A 19786-nucleotide genomic window follows, 5' to 3' on the forward strand; every position below is an offset into this window, starting at 1 on the left:
GTCCTTTGTGCTCATTTTGTACATCCACCATATCATAGTATAGATACTGTGTCACTTGAAGTCTGGTAGCTGACACACAACTTGTCCCAGTATTGTAAAGCCATCTTCATGTTTATTATTTAAATATGAATGTTGAGAACATTATTCATAATGTTCATGAACAATATACAGAAATAACCATCACTCTGAGAACGTGTAGTTTATCTTTCCTGACATTTCAGTGGTTATTTGTATAAACCACACTCTCAAATGATTTGTGATTCAGCAGGCTAGATTTAGGGTTAATGTCTACAACTGCAAAACACAAAACATCTCATTCAGTTTATTCACCTCTACAGTATGGTACTTTTCTTTCTGAATTACCATTTTTATAAAAGAATTCCGCATGCCTACTCCTGAGACTGTGTGAGACTCAGTCATGGGTAGTATGTACATGTGTATTGTCTTCATCTGCTTGGCAGCCATAGCAAAATAGCATAGATGGGTGACGAAAGCAACAGAAACTTACACTCTCACAGTTCTGGAGAAGGGAAGTCTGAGATTAGGTGCCAGTATGGTAGAGTTCTGGGGAGGGCCCTCTTTCTGGCTTGCAGGTGGCTACCCTGTGCCCTCACATGGCAGAGAGAGACAACTAGCAAGATTTCTGGTGTTTCTCCTCATAAGGGCACTAATCCCATCATGAGGACTCCAACCCCATGACATCATCTGAACCTCATTACGTCCCAAAGTCCCCATCTCCAAATACCATCACATTTGTAGATAGGGCTTCAACATAAAAGTTTGAAGAGGAACACAATGTGGTGCGTAGCATGTGTGCCTATGTGTGGACATGTGTGCTTCTCTGTGCACATGTGTGAATGTCATAGTGGCTCATGATGAAGCATCAGTCCCTGAAGCACTGAGGTTGGGGAATGAGGAATTATGAGGCTTAATCCTGTCTTCCGTTCTGTTTTTCTAACTTCACCAAAGGGGACCCAAAGCTCTATCACTATAGAATCAAGGTTTTGGCATCTCCCCTTGGAAGATGCGATACTCCTTTTGAAATATTCTACCAAACTTGAGAACCACAAAGAATTTTTCTAAAAAATAAAAAATGCCAGTAGAATTTCAGATGTGATGGCTTCTGATTAATAACTATAGGTGCACATAATTCATTCTTAAAAAACAATAGTGGGTGCCTGGAAGTTTTGAAGAGGGCAGCAGCTGGCAAAGAGGCTTGTTTAGTGGCTGTTTAGAGGCATGATCATGTCTGATGCTACACTCTTAACCCACTTTCCCCCACCATGTCAGGAGTTTTTCAGTCAGCTGGATCAGAGGGTACTCAATGCCTTCCTGAAAGCTTGTGATGAACTCACCGACATCCTCCCAGAGCAGGAGCAGCAGGGGCTGCAGGAAGCTGTTCGAAAGCTCCACAAACAATGGAAGGTGAGTCAGGACAGACCGGAGACACCGTGCATCCTCAATGAAGGGAGAAGCTTGAGCGTGTTAAGGTCTAAATGTAAGAGAAATTAAGAAACTCATGGAAAGTCACTGTAACTATTTCCCTCATTTAAAAAATCAAAAAACTGGACTTAAATAAAACTTGATAATATATGATAGAATTGTGTTATTCCTATTTGTTATCAGCATTAATTGTATCCTTGAGCATTCTTTTTGGTTTTCTGATTATTTTTAAGCTGGGGTGACAAGGACGTTTAACTTATTCAAGCAACATTTCATAAACTCCTCTCTGCTGAATAAATCTTGTTGGGTATACCTACTGAAATCATAAAACATATAGTTTCTGCCCCCAAAGATTTTACCATCTAGTTGAGATAGCTATGATCAAAAAATATAAATGAAAACATTTCTTAGTTAAGAATTCAGTGATGAACAAAGCATACTCCTCTAGCCCCGCCAAGAGCTTAAGAGTTCAGAAAAGGAGATAATTAGTTGCAAATAATACAAGTATAATATATGCATATTATATATTATATATATATAAAAGTGCATATATTTATGAAAGCTTTGAAAGAGGGAAGTGGACCCACTTGGAGGTTGGAAAACAGTGAATCAAGTAACTAGTGTGAGCTAGAACTTTAAAGAAATAGAAATGAGAGTAGGCAGGGGGTGACACAGCAGCACAGAAGAGAGAAAGCAGGAGAGTGTTCAGGGAGGACACAGGGACCCATGGGAGTCCGTCTGACTTGTGTGTCCTGGGCTGTGGAAGAACCATGGGAGATAAGGCTGGGTCTGTCCCGTGGAGGCCAACTTCAGTTGGCACGCCAGATTCTGGAAGTAGCTGTAGCATAATGGAGACCCATGGAAGGTTGTCTTCCCTGAGGTAGACAGAAAGAAGACAGCTCCAGCTGTAGGTGAGCATGTGCTGTCTTGAGGTGATACTTCGTGTGCATTATATGGAGGAGTTTTGGGTTCAGAAGATTGGCAGCTGAAACTCCATCAGGCTGCCTCACTTTGTGGATTTTTAAAATCTCAGTAACATAAGCTAAATAATTATCCCTGTGCACAAGAAAAACACAGTTAAAGAAATATCCTTTTTACTTACTAATTGCTAAATTTGAAAATTCAAGTGTCTCATTAAAAAAGAAGGATTCTTAAAGAAATCTAAGCTTTGTTAGATGTCTTTGAAGCATATCATATTATAAATGTATTATGGAATAAAGACTATAACTGAAGGTTGTATTTTATTACACACACACACACACACACACACACACACACAAAACTCTGTAGGATTTAGTCTAGGTGGGGCTTTCCATAGCCCCACCTCATTTTTCTCATCAGTCATTTCAGTATTCTCTTTCAAGGGTAATCCTTTAAAATGCCATAGGATAGAAGTTAGTTAAAATTAACTATGGGTCTAAAAGTAATGATGAAGCTTATGTTTATAATTAAATAGAACATGAAATGTTATGTATTGTTTGAGTGCTTGCTTGCTTGTTTCTCAATGTATGATCTAAGGAAAAGAGGATGTGGCAGGTGGTCAGCAGCCTGAGCTATTGTTTTTTTTTTTTTCTTTTCTTTCTTTTTAAAACATTTTTTAAATAATAAGGTTTTCTTCTATTCTTCCTTTCTGAACTGGGTATAATATCTGACCCTCCTGCCTCACAAGATCATTGACAAAATCAAAAGTGACACATGCAGGGAGGAGGGTATGATTTAAATCCAAGGTAAAATCTTAGCTTTTGTACTACCCCTGAGCCTTAATGATGTAATCTATAAAATAAGAACATGAATACCGTGCAGGGCCAGACAGATGTGGTAGCTCACGCCTGTAATCCCAGCACTTTGGGAGGCTGAGATGGACAGATCACCTGAAGTCAGGAGTTCAAAGCTAGCCTGACCAACATGGTGAAAACCCGTCTCAACTAAAAATACAAATATTGGCCAGGTGTGGCGATACCGCCTATAGTCCCAGCTAACTCAGAAGGCTGAGAAAGGAGAATCTTCTGAATCCAGGATGCAGAGATTGCAGTGAGCCAAGATCACACCACTGTACTCTAGCCTGAGCAACAGAGTGAGACTCCATCTCAAAAAAAAAAAAAAAAAAATACTGTGCAAGGCTACTGTGAGAATTAAATCAAGTAATTATTGAGAAAATACCTAACCCATAGCAGGATGAAAAGATTCACTGTGGTCCCAATACTTGGAAAAATACAGAGTAGTGAGAGACCAGGTGTGGAAAGCAGTGATTCAGTCACACTGGCCCTAAAAGAAATATGTTATGGATTTTTTTTGCCACTTCAATTGGGAATGTACATAACTGGGAGCATCATCCTAATTTTCTGAATCTTCCTATGGAATGTAGGATCTTCAAGGAGAAGCCCCTTATCATTTGCTTCATCTGAAGATCGATGTGGAGAAGAATAGGTTCTTAGCCTCTATAGAAGAATGCAGAGCTGAGCTGGATCGAGAGACCAAGCTGGTGCCCCAGGAAGGCAGTGAAAAGATAATTAAAGAGCACAGGGTACGTCTCCCACACCACAATGTCAATAGCCATGTCAAGTCACACTGTTCCATAAAGGATATTGCTGATATTTTGGTTTGGATATGAAAAAATAGCTTAATTATCCTACCTTGGTAGTCTGCATGGGAATCTTCCTTTGGTTTTTCTGTGAAAATGTAAAAGTACTATGTGGCTTCTCATAGGGATTATAAAAACATTTATTATGTGTTAGGTTTTCTTCAGTGACAAAGGTCCTCATCATCTCTGTGAGAAAAGGTTACAGCTCATCGAGGAACTCTGTGTGAAACTCCCAGTCCGGGACCCAGTAAGGGACACACCTGGAACCTGTCATGCGACTCTTAAAGAGCTCAGAGCTGCCATTGACAGCACCTACAGGAAGCTCGTGGAAGACCCAGACAAGTGGAAGGACTACACGAGCAGGTAGCCTCGGAATGGTCTCCAGAGAGGGGTAGAGTTGAACATAGTTCTGTTAGTTCAGAGATCACGACAAAACAAGAAATAACATATTTCATATTTTGAGCTCATATTCTTGTACAAAAATCTTTTGTTTAATAAAAAGAATGGGTTTTAGTGAGAATCAGGGTGAGGCACCTTTTTTCCAAGTGACCCAGATGTTATCTCTTTGAGGCAAAGTTTGCCAATCCCTTTCTCCCCAGTAGCCTCATGTATTAGTTTGTCCTCACACTGCTAATAAAGACATAACTGAGACTGGGTAATTTATAAAGAAAAGAGGTTTAATTGATTCAGAGATCAGCATGGCTGGGGAGGTCTCAGGAAACTTATAATCATGCCAGAAAAGGAAGCAAACATGTCCTTCTTCACATGATGGCAGGAAGGGGAGTACAGAGAAAAAGTGGGGAAAGCCCCTTATGAAACCATCAGATCTTGTGAAAACTCACTCATTATCATGAGAATAACAGCAGGAGGGTAACTGCCCCCACAATTCAATTACCTCCCCACAGGTCCCTCTCATGGCATGTGGGGATTATGGGAACTAAGTTCAAGATGAGATTTGGGTGGGGATACAGACACACCATATCACCTCATATCCCATAAGGGTGGCTTCTGCCTCTATAGGTTAGTGTCTCACCCTGGTGGGGACACATGAGGCCAGACCTCAAGTGGTCTCTTTCTACCTTCAGGTGCTCAGTCCCTAGAACACACCTTTTTCCTCAGCTGAGCTCCCCCACCACCCTGCTTCTAGTGACTGAGTACAGAGGCGGCCACCCCTGTCCTTTAACATGAGCTTCATGTTGAAGGAACAGTTTCCAGAAAAGTTGTTAATCAATTTGGTAATTGCTTAATTATTAAATTTCCATGAATGAATTTAAAATAGAAAACAATTCTAATCGTTCTGGTATTTTCTACCTTTAATAAGAAAACGCTTGTGTGATTTCAGATTCTCCGAGTTCTCATCTTGGATATCTACAAAGGAGACACAATTAAAGGGGATCAAGGGTGAGGCCATCGATACTGCCAACCATGGAGAGGTTAAATGTGCTGTTGAAGTAAGTCCAGGGCCACTATTTGCTAGAGGAAATCTTCCCATAATGGAAAAATAATGTTAGACAATCTAACAGTTGTCTCCTTTGTTCTTTCTGGAAAAAAGTTCTTGAAATTAACTTTAAAATAAGTTTCCTCATATTACTCTGGAGAATTGAAGAGTTTTATCCTATTGAATTCTTGGTAGCTTTGAGAATTAGTCATGCTCCATGGTGCCACAAATGGATCTTTAACTAATGGGGAGTCCTGAGTGGAAAATTGCATGCATGGGTGTATAACCCAGCAGAGATGTAAGAATCATCATGGAAAACAAGAACACTGTATGCTTTTATACAATACATTTTCAGCCATGCAAAAGCCAGGCCACAGAAAAATCAGGGAGTTAGGCAAGGTCTCTGGGCATCCTTTCTATTGACATTAGGCTGTATTTGTTCATTTCAGCCTCTGTAAGTGCGGATACAGCCTGAGAAACCCCGTCAGGGCCACAGAGCCTCAGGCTCAAACACAGTTTGCATTCTGTCAATGGCACTCTCTCACTCTTAGACACATAATATTGTGAAAAATCTTCATCTTTCAACATTTTTAACCCTTGTAAGTCATAGAATGTATTTCCTTTCTGTTCCTGTCCTCTGAGTTCCTTATTTTTTTTTGACACAGGGTCTCTGTACCCAGGTTGGAGTTCAGTGGCACCTTCACAGCTCACTGCAGATTCGACCTCCTGGGCTTAAGCAATCCTCCCACCTCAGCCTCTTGAGTAGCTGTGACTATAGTCATATGCTACCATGCCTGGCTAACATTGGTAATTTTTGTAGAGACAGGGTTTTGCCACGTTGCTCAGGCTAGTCTCAAACTCCTGGGCTCAAGAGATCTGCCCCCATCAGCCTCCCAAAGTGCTAGGATTACAGGTGTGAGTCACTGTGCCTGGCCCTTTTCTTTTTCAGTTGAATTATACAATCCCCTCAAATACTAGTGGTGATCGATAATGTCATGATATACATATGGAAGGATATCGACATTTGTTACTGGTTGCCTTTATAGTACAAAAAAAGTTATATCCTAGAATGAAGAGCTCACTGGTGTCTGGAACTAACAATTTCCTGGCTCGTGTGTACTCCAGCAAATCTCTGGAGTGGCCCTGGTTGGAGACCCCTGTTCCCCAGCCACCTCAGAGCTTCTGTAGGGAGGACTGGCTGGTCTTGTCACTACTCCCTCAGTCAGCAACCCTGCAAGACCTGAATCCTGGAGTCTTTCTAGCATTTTCTTGTCAATAAAGCCTCCCTTCCTAAATCAGAGCTGTGCTTCCATTTATGCTTCTTGCTATATGGGATATTGGCTTCTAAAAGCTAATAAAAATGAAGCAGAAAATGTAAGTTGAAGTTAAGATAAATCTTTAGAGCATCCATAACAATATTCAACAGGTAGACTCCTCAATGAAATAAATCAGCTGATTGAAAAAAAAAAAACTTTCATTCTTTTTTGCAAAATACCATCTTCTTTCCAGCTCACAGGAAGTGAGATAACAAAGTGTATATATGTTATGGTTGCCAATTTTGGCATCTCATAATTTTCCAGAATATTTTTATAATCAACTGAAAATCAACTTCGTAATTAGATTGATTGGTTAGATACTTATAGATATCTCAGGTAGATGAATGTGTCAAAAATTAATGTCTGTGTGAACATTCATTAGAGATAGATTCTTGCTACAAGTACCAGGGACATACTTAGATATAGATATCTATAAGTATCTAACCGATCTAATCATGAAGTTGATTTTTTTGGCATAGACAACAGTTTTCTTTCAAGCACTTGTGGATTTTTGTTAAAAATATGTACAAAAAGTAAAATAAACAGGCACTGTATTGGTGAATGGATGTCTGGCTCTATTCTGCTGCATCTGCAAGCTTTCTTAGGCAGGGTCTTTTATTGCTGGGAAGTTATGATTTCATAATTGCAGTTTGTTCATCAAAAGTGTTCTCTCATTTCAGGAGATCAGAAATGGTATTACCAAAAGGGGCGAGACCCTCAGCTGGCTGAAATCCAGGCTGAAAGTTTTGACTGAAGTTTCTTCTGAGAATGAAGCCCAAAAGCAGGGAGATGAGCTGGCAACATTATCCAGCTCGTTCAAGGCTCTCTCGACATTGCTGTCAGAGGTATAGCATTTACTTACACTCTAAACAAACAGTTCTGGGTGAGGCATCTGGAAGGTTCTCCTTCTTCTGGTTGTATTTTAGCAAGTGATTTTATAAAGAAACCATAGTTGAAACAGAATAGTTGTTACGATTTTTTATATGAAGCTTGTTGGGAAAGGTGAAGAGGATGGTTGATGTATGATCTGTGCCACTATTGGAAATGTTATTTCAGGTTCATGACCTATATCTGAAATGTAAAACTTATCAAATCCACACATTTTACTCTTATGAAAGCAATTGTTATTTTATGGTCAGCTTAAGATATATCATTGAGGCTAAGAGTAAGGCTTAGGGTCAAACAAATCCAGGGTTAGTTTAAATGTGATAGCCTACTTCCTAGATAACCTCCAACTTACTTAACATCTTAGTCTTGATTTCCTTACTTATAAAACAGGGTTAAAAATACTCACCCTAAAAGGCAGTGTCATTGATTAAATGCAATAATGTATGTAAAGCACATAGCATAGTTCCTGGAACAGAGTAAATGCTCAATAACTGGTTCCTAGTACTAATAAAATATTCAGCATTTAATCAGCAAGCCAGTAAAATGCATATCTTTCTAAAGTTTTGATATGCATTTTAATGTTTTTCTATTTTCCTTTATAGATTAAAAAATACAAACCCATCTACTTCATTTCCAGCAGGGCCACTTCCACCATCAGCAAAAAGATTTTTGCTGATCAGATTTTTGTATAAATCTATGTTTGTGCTTTGGAAGATAATGTAAGAATGTAAAGTAGAATAGGTATTTACAAGTATTTCTTGAAATCATTTAAGTATAAACTTGCGTGGAAAAATGGCCTAATGGATGACAACAAAATGACCACAAAGCTCTCATTCTGCAAATCCGAAATCCTCCATAGAGATTCCTAATCTGTTAACCTTTATGTTTTCAATCCATTTAAATCTCCTTGAGACTCTAGTGCTGAATTTACATAAGCCAAAAATACTCTGAACCGCTTGTGATTTTAGTTATGTGAGAATTTTTTATATATAAATAAGAGTTTCCTTGTGAGTTTTTGACAAATTGAAAATAGTTATATGATTAATCAAATTTTGGAACAAAATCTGTTTCAATCCTTTGATTATCCATCTTTCAATGCAACAGTCAAATTTAGTCAGTTGACACAACTGTACTTTTGGTGAAATTTTGACAGTTGTCCCTTTTACTCTTTCCTTCTCTCCTTTGGTGACAGTAAAAGTAAAACAACATTCTAAAAAGTTAACGTATATGAAGGTGATCTTTGAGCCAAGATCAAACAAATAGTTTTAGTTATTCACAAACTTGTAATATATTTTTTCCCACTTAAAAAAAAACAAAAAACAATTGGCAGCCTTTAAAGTTAGAAGTTAGTAGTTTCCTTAACATTTACCAAGGACTTTTGCTTTATCTTCCAAGTTCTCTCATGATGTTGCCCCTGGGACGTGTATCAAGAATCTATCCCTAACGAATGTTCACACAGACATTAATTTTTTTATGCACTCATCTACCTTAAACCTCTGTATAAATTATATTAATACCCCTTTCCACTACTTGATCACTTACTTAGTGAAAGCAAAAAGAGAGGAATGGAGAAAAACACATTTTGTTTACAGATGGATTTGTATGAAGTGATGGAATTGCACATTCAGCCTTTCTTTGATAATAATTTATTTAGTATTTAAATTAATGTTGAACACAATGTGTTTAAAATTGTCCAGTGTAAGAAAAAAAAGACTGTGGGTAGATTCTCAAGATACAGTGAAGAGTCACTTATTTCAACAGATTTACGCTGATTTTTGCTGAGATGTGGAGTTTGCGGTTTTCATAGTGTCTTATTGCTGCTTGTTTGGAGAACAGATTGCTCTCCTTGGACAAACTTAGATTAAAAGAGAGTCAAAGAAAAAAGTAGAATAAGAGAAGAAGAAACTGGAAGGCTTCAGTGGAAAACAAATGATAATATGTAAAAATGATGATCTTAGTGATGAAGACGAAGGACAAAGGATGTTGGTAAAACTGAAATAGAGGAAGCAGAAATTAGAAATTAGAAAAGGAAGTTCAAACTTTAGGAAATGATAAGGGATCAAATGCATTAGGTGACTACAAAATTGTCAGTTGTATTTATTTTTACGTAGGAATATTGGAAGTACATTTTTAACACATACTCGTTCAGTCTCTTTTCCAACTCTACAATTGTTTTCCTATTTGCTTTAAATAAGGCAAATAGGAAAATAAGTGTAAGGCACTTTTGTAATTAGGTTTTAGTCATGCAATTATAATTAAAGAGACCTAGAAGGCAACATATATATAATATACGCAGTTTTGTTATCCTTCCTTGATTGCCAGGTTGAACGGATTTTTAATATGCCACAGAGCGCCATATTGAATGAAGCCTGAAATCCCCATAAATGATTATGAAGTTTAATAATAATAGAATAAGCCTGAATAGTATGAGAAAGAATACAACTTAAAGATCTGTGTTTACATTTCAAGTGTTTGAGGTAGACTTTATGTACACTCCTAAAATATGTAAGATAACATGATCTTCAACAGAGGAATTTTGATCAAAGGGTTCAAACATTAAGTTCTAAGATGAGTAAGTTCTGGGGTCTAATATACTAGTGGTGACTATAGTTAATATTACCTCTTGTATACTTGAAACTTGCTAAGAGTGGACCTTAAGTATTCTCACAAAAAAACAAAGGGAGAAATATGTGGGTGATAGGCTAATTAGCTTTATTTGGAGAATCATTTCACAGTCACATAGTATACCTTAAATATATACAATGTTTATTGGTCAATCATACCTTACCAAAAAAATTACACAACTTTCAATAAGTAGCATGTGATTTACGTGTTATTGTTGTTTTCCTGAAAATCTAGGTGGAAAAGATGGTAAGCAACTTTGGGGACTGTGTCCAGTACAAAGAAATAGTGAAAAATTCTCTTGAAGAATTAATTTCTGGCTCTAAAGAAGCCCAGGAACAAGCTGAGAAGATCTTGGATACTGAAAATCTGTTTGAAGCACAGCAGTTACTTCTTCATCACCAGGTAAAAATGCCTCTTTCTTCCAATAAGATTATGTAAAGTTGATTTGCTACTGAAAGAACCAGAGAGATAAATAATATAACTACTGGCTTGAGGGAGTGTGTGAGGGGGGAGTAGGAAGGAACCAGTTGGATGGTTAAAAGAACTTGGCGCTTCTGGTTTTTGCTCTCTTGGTTAAATATTAAATATTTCAGGATATTCTGCAACACAAATTTCCAGAGCTAGTGACTTGATGACATCAAAAAGTTCGAGGAATACTGTGGAGAGAAAATTGATTTAGCTATGAAAAACTGCACAAAACTTGCTAGATTCTCCTTTTCAAAACAGAGAGGAAAGGCATAGATGGACCAGTTGCTTCATATTTGAGATCACTGTTCTTTTGTCATTATGTTAAAATCTTGCTCTTCAACTTAAACATTGAACATACTTTAGTTTGGGAAATGATGACTTATTTGAAGTACTAGACCTTTCAGGAGTGTACACTCTGATAAAGGATTAGAATTAGAAATAAAGAAAATCTCATACATATATTAATAAGAAACTATTTTAATCAACTTAATTTCTGATAGTCTGTTAGTGTACATTAAAAATGTTTTCATAAAGAATATATATACCTTGTTAAACTCAATATAAAAGGAAATTTGATTCAAATAAAATATTTTAATGAAAAAATTCTAGCTAACCTTATACACAGTAGCAAAATTGTAGCTAATTATATATGTTTATGTGTATACTGTATACATATATATTCTGTAATATATAGAAATGGAATTGCATTAAAAGTATGTGTAAAATTCCTTTAGGCTTTCTAGATTTAATAATTATAAAAAGCCTATGAGTATGAAAAATTAATATTTGGTGTTACATTGTTCTCAATAATTGTGAAATGGTTGTTTGGATTTCCATTTACTTTAGGTCCAATTAATTTAAGATTATAGATTTTATATTAATATTTTAAAACACTTCTCATATTTCTTAGGCTGGGTACTTTTTATATGGGTACATTTACTTTGTGAAAATTTATAAGCTGCATATCTGAGATTTGTGTACTATTCTGTTTGAAGATTATACTTCAATAAAAAGTTTACTTTAAGACAATTTCCCACCTCAGAATCTCAGCAAATTAACTGTTCTGAATATACTCAGAAAATAAATATTATTCATTTATTTTTGGAGACAGGGTCTCACTCTGCCACCCAGGCTGGAGTGCAGTGGCACAATCATAGTTCCCTGCAGCCTTGAACTCCTGGATTCAAGTGACTCTCCCACCTCAGCCACCCAAGTAGCTGGGACCACAGGCATGCACCACCACACTTGGCTAATTTTTAAATGTTTTTGTAGAAACAGGGTCTTGCTATGCTGCCCAGACTGCTCCAAACTTCTGGCCCCAAACAATCCTCTGGCTTTGGCTTCCCAAAGTGCTAGGATTACAGGTGTGAGGCACTGCACCGTGCCTGGCCATAGATCTCTTAATATTTGCATTTTAATAAAATAAATGATTTTTTTAAATTGGAGTTGGGACTTTGTATTTTTAAGCAGAAAATAATTATTTAAGAATAATCATGTCAAACGAATTGTTTTGCCAGACTCTTCCTGGAGTATTGTACACAATGCTAAATGTTCTCCAGATTGGCACACAAATCACTAAAGCCAAATTATTTATGTTGCTTACCATTAAAAACATACAATATTTATAAATAACGTCTATCTTTGACTAAGATAGCATCTGACTACCATTTCAACTGTTAATCTTAGCTTTAAAATATATTTCGGGCCCACCTCTCTGTATTTATGTTAAGTGTGGGTGTTGATGTCCCTACTTAGCTGTTTAGAGAGCACAATTTATATCCATCTGTTGAATAAATGCTTCCAGCAAAAGACAAAGCGGATCTCAGCAAGGAAGAAAGATGTGCAGGAGCAGATCGCGCAGGCGCAGCAGGGAGAAGGTGGGCTGCCTGACCGAAGCCGTGAGGAGCTGCGGAAGCTGGAGAGTACCCTGGATGGCCTGGAGCGCAGCCGGGAGAGGCAGGAGCGCCGTATCCAGGTAGGAACCGGAAGTCAGGGGCCATTTAAACAGAGGCTGGGCAGTGTTCACTTCCGGTTGGCTGAGCAGTGTTCACTTTCGGTTGTGCCTCATAACACCCAGGCAAACCTTTGTTACCGTCTCTGATGTTTCAGCCCTGTGTTAAATTCTGTACGTGAATCATCTTTTAATCATCACATCAGCCTTAGAGATGGGTATCGGAATTAGCACACTTTGCTAGTGTGGATGCTTAAGAAGAAAGGGTTGGAGGACTTGGTGCTGTATCACACAGCACTGATCAATAATAAAGCCAGGCTTTCATCCACGCTTGTCTGAATCCAGAAATTTGATCATACCATTTCACTTTTCCAGGAAGCCTTGCAGCCACACGTTTATACCACCTTTATGCTTTATTAGGATGTTGACACATTACCTTTAAAAATGTTTTTGAGTTTTTGCCACCTTTCTCTTCGTCTCTTCATCCCTCTCCCTACCTTCTCCTGTGCTTCCTTTCTTGTTTGAGAAAGATTGAGAGGCTTTTTTTTTTTTTGGTCACTTATCGACATTTTAAGTAATATTTTTACATTTCTAAGACTTTTCAAATGATAAATAACTCAAAAATCATCAGAGTCCATGTGGCCTCTCTTTTTGTAGACGAAAACATTGACATAGGGAAAAGAAATTCTTATAGAAGATACTAGAATCACCTCCATTGATTTTGACTGTGTGAAATTTAAAATGAGAATTCGCTGGAAGTTGAAGGTTTTGCAAATAAATGAATATGTGACAGTATTTTGTGATATTTGTAACCCAATTATTGTTTTGTTTTTTTTTTTCAAATTTAGGTCACATTAAGAAAATGGGAGCGATTTGAAACAAACAAAGAAACAGTAGTAAGATATCTTTTTCAGACAGGTTCCAGTCATGAACGCTTCTTGAGTTTTAGCAGTTTGGAAAGTTTATCTTCAGAATTGGAACAAACAAAGGTATATTATGGCTCCTTAGTAGTCAGTATTCAGAAAACAACAAAGCAAAACAAAACAAAATATTTTCTCTTCCATTATTACTATTGTTATTGTTAATTTAATCAATACTATTTATTGATGACCCATTCTTTCAGCATACTGGAGAATGAAAACATAAGTAAGATTAAACATCAAGAAGTAAAATAAAGATTTTATCAAATTGGAAAATGGTTAGTTCCCTAATAGATGTGTATAAAGTTTTTTTTTTTTTTTTTTTTTTTTTTTTTTTTTTGAGACGGAGTCTCGCTCTTGTTACCCAGGCTGGAGTGCAATGGCGCGATCTCGGCTCACCGCAACCTCCGCCTCCTGGGTTCAGGCAATTCTCCTGCCTCAGCCTCCTGAGTAGCTGGGATTACAGGCACGCGCCACCGTGCCCAGCTAATTTTTTTGTATTAGTAGAGACGGGGTTTCACAATGTTGACCAGGATGGTCTCGATCTCTCGACCTCGTGATCCACCCGCCTCGGCCTCCCAAAGTGCTGGGATTACAGGCTTGAGCCACCGCGCCCGGCCTAGATGTGTATAAAGTTTTTAAAATATGGAGGCAATAATATTTTTTATCTGAAACTTAAAGAGCAGGTAAAACTTCTAAGTGGAGTTTGGAGCAAAATACAGACATTCTTTGGAAGGTGGAATGACATAGGGCATAAAAGTGTTCTGATTAGGGATTCTATATTGTAAAAGAGAACAATGGGAAATGAATTTGTATAGGAAATTTGGCCCATATTTCAGAGTCTTGAAGATGTAAAGCATTACTCTCTAGGCAACATGGAACCAGAGCTATTGAAGGCTTATAAGGAAAAGCCACACGATCAGAGCTGGTCTTTGGATGAATTTTTAGGCAGGTGTAGAAAAGTGACTGAAAGTGTGAAAGACTGGGGTCATGGGATCCATTTAGAAAGTTCTTGTATATGGGCATATTGAAGTTAATATGGGCATAAATAAGGGTGGTGGGCTGGCAGTTGATACACAGAAACAGATGCAAAAGATGTGGAGTTCATAGGAAGATAGGGAAACTAACCAGATAGAGTAAATGACAAAAATGGTGATACCCAAGGTTTTGGGTCTGACAGAGGCAATGGAAGTGAGATGGGGAATGTGAAAGATCTCATGGGAAAAGATGACCAACTTCATTTTGGAGGTAGTGATTTTGAGACTCCAGTGGGGTGTCAAAGAGACAGTGTACTTGGTGAACCCAATCCTACAAGCTCAAATACCCTGGACATTCTAAGCAGACCAATCAATTTGTACCAAGCATTAGATTTGTACAGGCACAGGCCCTTTAAGTTGCTATGGTGCCTCTTTGGGGTTTATAGAAAGACTGAATTAGTAGAAAAATGGGTTAACTGGTGTCTTAGAAAGGAGAGCCTTGCGCCCACCCTTCCCTAGCCTTTAGCAAGAAAACCTTTGTGCTTCCGTTTTCTTAACCTGCAAAAGGCTTCACTCTCTCTCATACTGCTAATTTTTTGTTTCTTCTAAAAACTTACTAAGGAGTTTGTAGTTTTATAAGACCACAGACTCTTTCAAGTCTATACAATTTTCATCAGCCATTTAATAGAACATTATTTTAATTTTTAATTTAAATTATTTAGCCAGGTACAATGGCTCATGCCTGTAACCCTAGCACTTTGGGAGGCTGAGATGGGAGGATTGTTTGAGGCCAGGAGTTGAGACCAACCTGGTCAACATAGCAATACCTCATCTCTAGTAAAAAAATAAATAAATAAATTATTTCATGTATTAAAAATGTACCAGGTGCCTTTTATGAATACAAAGATACTTATTGGGTTTAGTTTTCTAAATGTTTCTGCCTAGGTTCCATCCAGAGTTTCTGATCCCCTATGATTCCATTTGCACTAATCCCTTTGGATCAGTTTAAGTACCTGTAGATTGAAACAAATGTAATCTTTTGAGTCTTGTTATTCAAATTCTCATTTGTCCATAATCTTCCACACTTTGGGATTGATCTAATAATATAAGGTAACATTTATCAAACACATACAATATGCCAATTTAATCATTCGATGTTTATCATCGCCTTTAATTCTCAAAACAATCCTAAGAAATAGGTATCATTCTCAATCCTGTTGTATAAAGAAGGACACATAAGGCACAAAGTTGGTAATGAACTCGCTCAAGATCTGCAGGTTACTAAATGATGAGGTTGGGATTTCAATCCAGAAGGTCTTCATCCAGGGCCCACACCTTTAACCACTACATTATTTTTTCATTCAGAAAACAGAGCCATTTTACTAATTGCTTATGTTCACTACCAATCTAGAGTAATTGTTCTCCTCTAGTTCTTTGCTCACTTTGCTTTGTTGTCACAAACCTTTATTCCAGTTGATAGCCCTAGAGTAGTTGTGCTAAGGAATGGTTGTGTAAGAGACTTGAGTGTCCTCTGTGTGCAGGTGTGTGTGCGATAGAGTGTTCATAGCAATACTATGTTTAATCTTCAAAATAAAGTATGGCTTTACTGATGAATCAGTGAAAATTCAGAGAGATGTGGTCAAAGGTCACTCAGCTAATGAGTGGGTTTAATCTCAGATCAATCTAATGTGAGTCAATTTTTACCAGATGCATACTGCTGCCACTCATATGTTTTCTAAGAATGTAGAGATAAGGACTTACAATGTTATTCTGTTTTTGTTTAATTTTTTTTATCAACATCATTCTGCTCTTTTGATTTCTCTGCATTGTGCTTTTTCCATACATAGCTCACAACGCTCTAAAATTGAATGTATATAAGCATTTTCAAACATTACTTTTTCCTTGTTTTTCCTGGGTTCTGAGAAACACTAGCAGAAAGAAAACACTTTATTTTTCACTTCTAATTATATTTATGGGATTCTAAGAGATCACGTGATGATTTGCAATCTTCACAATTGAATCTACAATGACTGTAAGTTCACATATAATAACAGTAGGTTCTTTTAACTAAAGATGTTGTGACATCAGCAACTACCATATTTTAGTTTACTGTAAGAAAGTTGTACTTATTCATTTTTACTCTCTTAAATTGCAAAGTAGTTCTCTGAAGTAACATTGATTTTTTTTTTTTCTTCTTAAAATTTTGAGACAGAGTCTCACTCTGTCAGCCAGGCTGGAGTGCAGCAGCACAATATCGGCCAACGTTGATATTTGTTGGCCAAGATCATGATATTTCTATGAGAACATTAAGTTTTTTAAACATGCAGATATAATAATATATGTAGTAACTCTATCTTGTATGGTATTATGTAATAATTCTAGGAGATGATCTTACTGAAAAGCTGACTTCTGAGAAATACTTATATTTTTACATTATTCATTTAGGAGAAGGGAGTTGATCAAAACATAAACCTCCTGAGAGATTTTCTCACATGAGAAGAAATGAGATACCAAGTACATTTTCTTCACTTCAGGTTATACTGGATTTACCTTTTCTAATTCAGTATCAACATATTTACCTGACAAAATTCAGGTAACATCTAATATTTATCAGCCTTATACATACTAAACCAACTTTTCAATTAAAGTAGTTCAGTATTATTGAAAATAAGTATATGGGCTTAATAAATCATTTGTTCTCAATTTTATATGAGAGACATAAAAAACAATAATCAGGCTGGGCACGGTGGCTCACACCTGTAATCCTAGCAATTTGGGAGGCCAAGGCGGGCGGATCACGTGGTCAAGAGATCGAGACCATCCTGGCCAACATGGTGAAACCCCGTCTCCACTAAAAATACAAAAAAATTAGCTGGATGTGGTGGCGCGCACCTGTAGTCCCAGCTACTCGGGAGGCTGAGGCAGGAGAATTGCTTGAACCCGGGAGGTGGAGGTTGCAGTGAGCCAAGGTCACACCACTGCACTCCAGCCTGGCACCTGGTGACTGACTGAGACTCTGTCTCAAAAAAAAAAAAAAAACAATAATCAGTATCTGCCAAAACCAATAATCAATATCTGCCAGAGTGTTAGGCACTTTAAAAGTAAGATTGCTAATGGAATGCTAACAGTGACCTTTCAAGAAAAGCGTTATCATCTGCGTTTTACATGAAAGAGCCTGAAAATAATTCACCAAAGTCAACTAGTGATCCTGGATTCTAGCCCCAGCTTGACTGAGTCAAAACTTAAATTTTCTTTCCACATATGTAATAAATAAGATTTAACAACACTAAGATTAGATTATAGCTCTTTTCAGAGAACTAGTTAACAAAATGGTTTGGTTACTTTCTCTCTCTCTCTCTCTCTGTCTCTCTTTCTCTCTCTCTTTCTTTCTTTCTCTCTCTCTCTGAGACAAAGTCTTGCTCTGTTTCCCAGGCTGGAATGTAGTGGGAATATAGCCATTATGTCTGCTCACCGCGGCCTCTATCTCCTCTCACCTCAGCCTCCTGAGTAGCTGGGACTGCAGGCATGCACCACCATGCCCGGCCACTTTTTTTTTTTTTTTGCCTAGAGTTGGAGGTCTTGCCTCCTGGCCTCAAGCAATCCTCCTACCTCGGCCTCCCAAAATTCTGGGGTTGAAGGCATGAGCCATCATGCCTGGCCAAAGATCACTGGTAGTCTCTTTTGACTAAGATATTACATTAAATAAATAAATGTTTCTATTCATTGGCCTAGAAATCTGTTATCTATGTGATCAATCACTATTGATTTTGGTGAACTGGCCTGTAATAAGTTAACTTATTTGTGAATAAATTAATTATTATAATGAAGCTAAGAATTCCAAACAATGAAGCAAAACCAGGAAACAAAAGAGTTAACAATTTTTGTGAGTATTGTTGGATAACTGTGGAGGTAAATAGCCGGCTGTGTTTATAAAATGAAAAACTTAGCCAGGGTGGTGGTGCCCACCTGTGATCCCAGCATTTTGGGAGGTCAGGACTGGAGGATTACTCGAGCCCAGGAGTTCAAGATCAGCCTGGGCATCATAGTGAGACCTCATCTGTACAGAAATCAGAAAATTAGCCAGGCGTGGTAGTGCCAGCCTGTGGTACCAGCCACTTGGGAGGCTGAGGTGAGAAAATCATATGAGCCCAGGAGTTGAAAGCTGCAGTGAGCCATGATTGCACCACTGCATTCCAGCATGGGCAAAAGATCAAGACCCTATCTCGAAAAATGAAATAATATAAATTAAGTGCTAGCAAAGTGTCTATTTTGGCCATATGGAAATAAGTCAGTTTTTTGTTAAGAACAATATAAGATGTATGAATCCATCTCTTCATCCACCCATCTATTCTGTATGCAATATGTGTACTTTATTTGAGGGCAGGGATAAATAATATACAATGCCTACCTAACGATTATAATATTTTTTCCAGGAATTTTCTAAACGGACAGAAAGTATTGCAGTCCAGGCTGAGAACCTTGTAAAGGAAGCTTCAGAGATACCAATTGGGCCCCAAAACAAGCAGCTGCTTCAACAGCAGGCCAAGTCAATCAAAGAGCAAGTCAAAAAATTAGAAGACACGCTTGAAGAAGAGTATGTGATTGACAAGTCCTAAACTTTCTTCTCTGAGATAAAGTTTCATACAATCTTTCCTGTACTTTGTATTCAAAACATTCTTTTAAAATCTCAAAGTGTCTGTGTATTCCAGCATGTTTTGAGGAAACAACTCACAATTCAAAAGAAAGTATCACTAATACAGAAACCAATATCTATCACAGAGCCAAAAAAATAGAAAGGATGTGGGTTTTGCATCTTAAACTGATCATGTTCATTAGAAAGCCATAACTCTTCCATTCTGTGGCCTTTGTACATTGTAAAGGGAATCTTAAGAAAGAGCTAATATTTAAAATAATTTTTTTATGATATTATTCTGCTGTCACCAGTTAGAGTGAAAAGGAGATATTTTGTAGTGTAGATTCTAGGCCTAAATACACATCACATAGACCATGTGTCTCCAACTTGAAGAAGCTCCTGGAGCTTGTTTACAGTGCCTCGGTTTTCAAGTTATCCTAATTAATATGCTATTTCCAGTAATTAACTTTAAAAATCCATTTTATCTTTAAACTTTTAATGTTCGTTCATCTGAACAGAAATAACTGTTTGGCCTATTCATATCCT

At 37.5% G+C, this 19786-nt stretch overlaps 1 protein-coding gene across 17 annotated transcripts in view; it reads left to right on the forward strand.

The window, feature by feature from the left end:
- Positions 1 to 19786, forward strand: part of SYNE1 (spectrin repeat containing nuclear envelope protein 1) — a 521352-nt gene that overhangs the window by 171962 nt on the left and 329604 nt on the right. For all 17 annotated transcript variants that reach the window (XR_010336584.1, XM_064360559.1, XM_064360560.1 and 14 more), the window contains 9 exons: positions 1291 to 1425; positions 3809 to 3967; positions 4179 to 4387; positions 5367 to 5475; positions 7459 to 7623; positions 10526 to 10693; positions 12564 to 12734; positions 13559 to 13699; positions 19041 to 19201. Coding sequence is in view for 16 of the 17 variants with exons in the window: in XM_064360559.1 (XP_064216629.1) it covers positions 1291 to 1425; positions 3809 to 3967; positions 4179 to 4387; positions 5367 to 5475; positions 7459 to 7623; positions 10526 to 10693; positions 12564 to 12734; positions 13559 to 13699; positions 19041 to 19201 (1418 nt within the window). In the remaining variant the exon portion in view is untranslated. The remainder of the gene's footprint in view (positions 1 to 1290; positions 1426 to 3808; positions 3968 to 4178; positions 4388 to 5366; positions 5476 to 7458; positions 7624 to 10525; positions 10694 to 12563; positions 12735 to 13558; positions 13700 to 19040; positions 19202 to 19786) is intronic.

This window comes from Aotus nancymaae, unplaced genomic scaffold, assembly GCF_030222135.1.
Source record: "Aotus nancymaae isolate 86718 unplaced genomic scaffold, 86718_ANA_hifiasm-v0.15.2.pri h1tg000040l, whole genome shotgun sequence".
NCBI lineage: Eukaryota > Metazoa > Chordata > Mammalia > Primates > Aotidae > Aotus > Aotus nancymaae.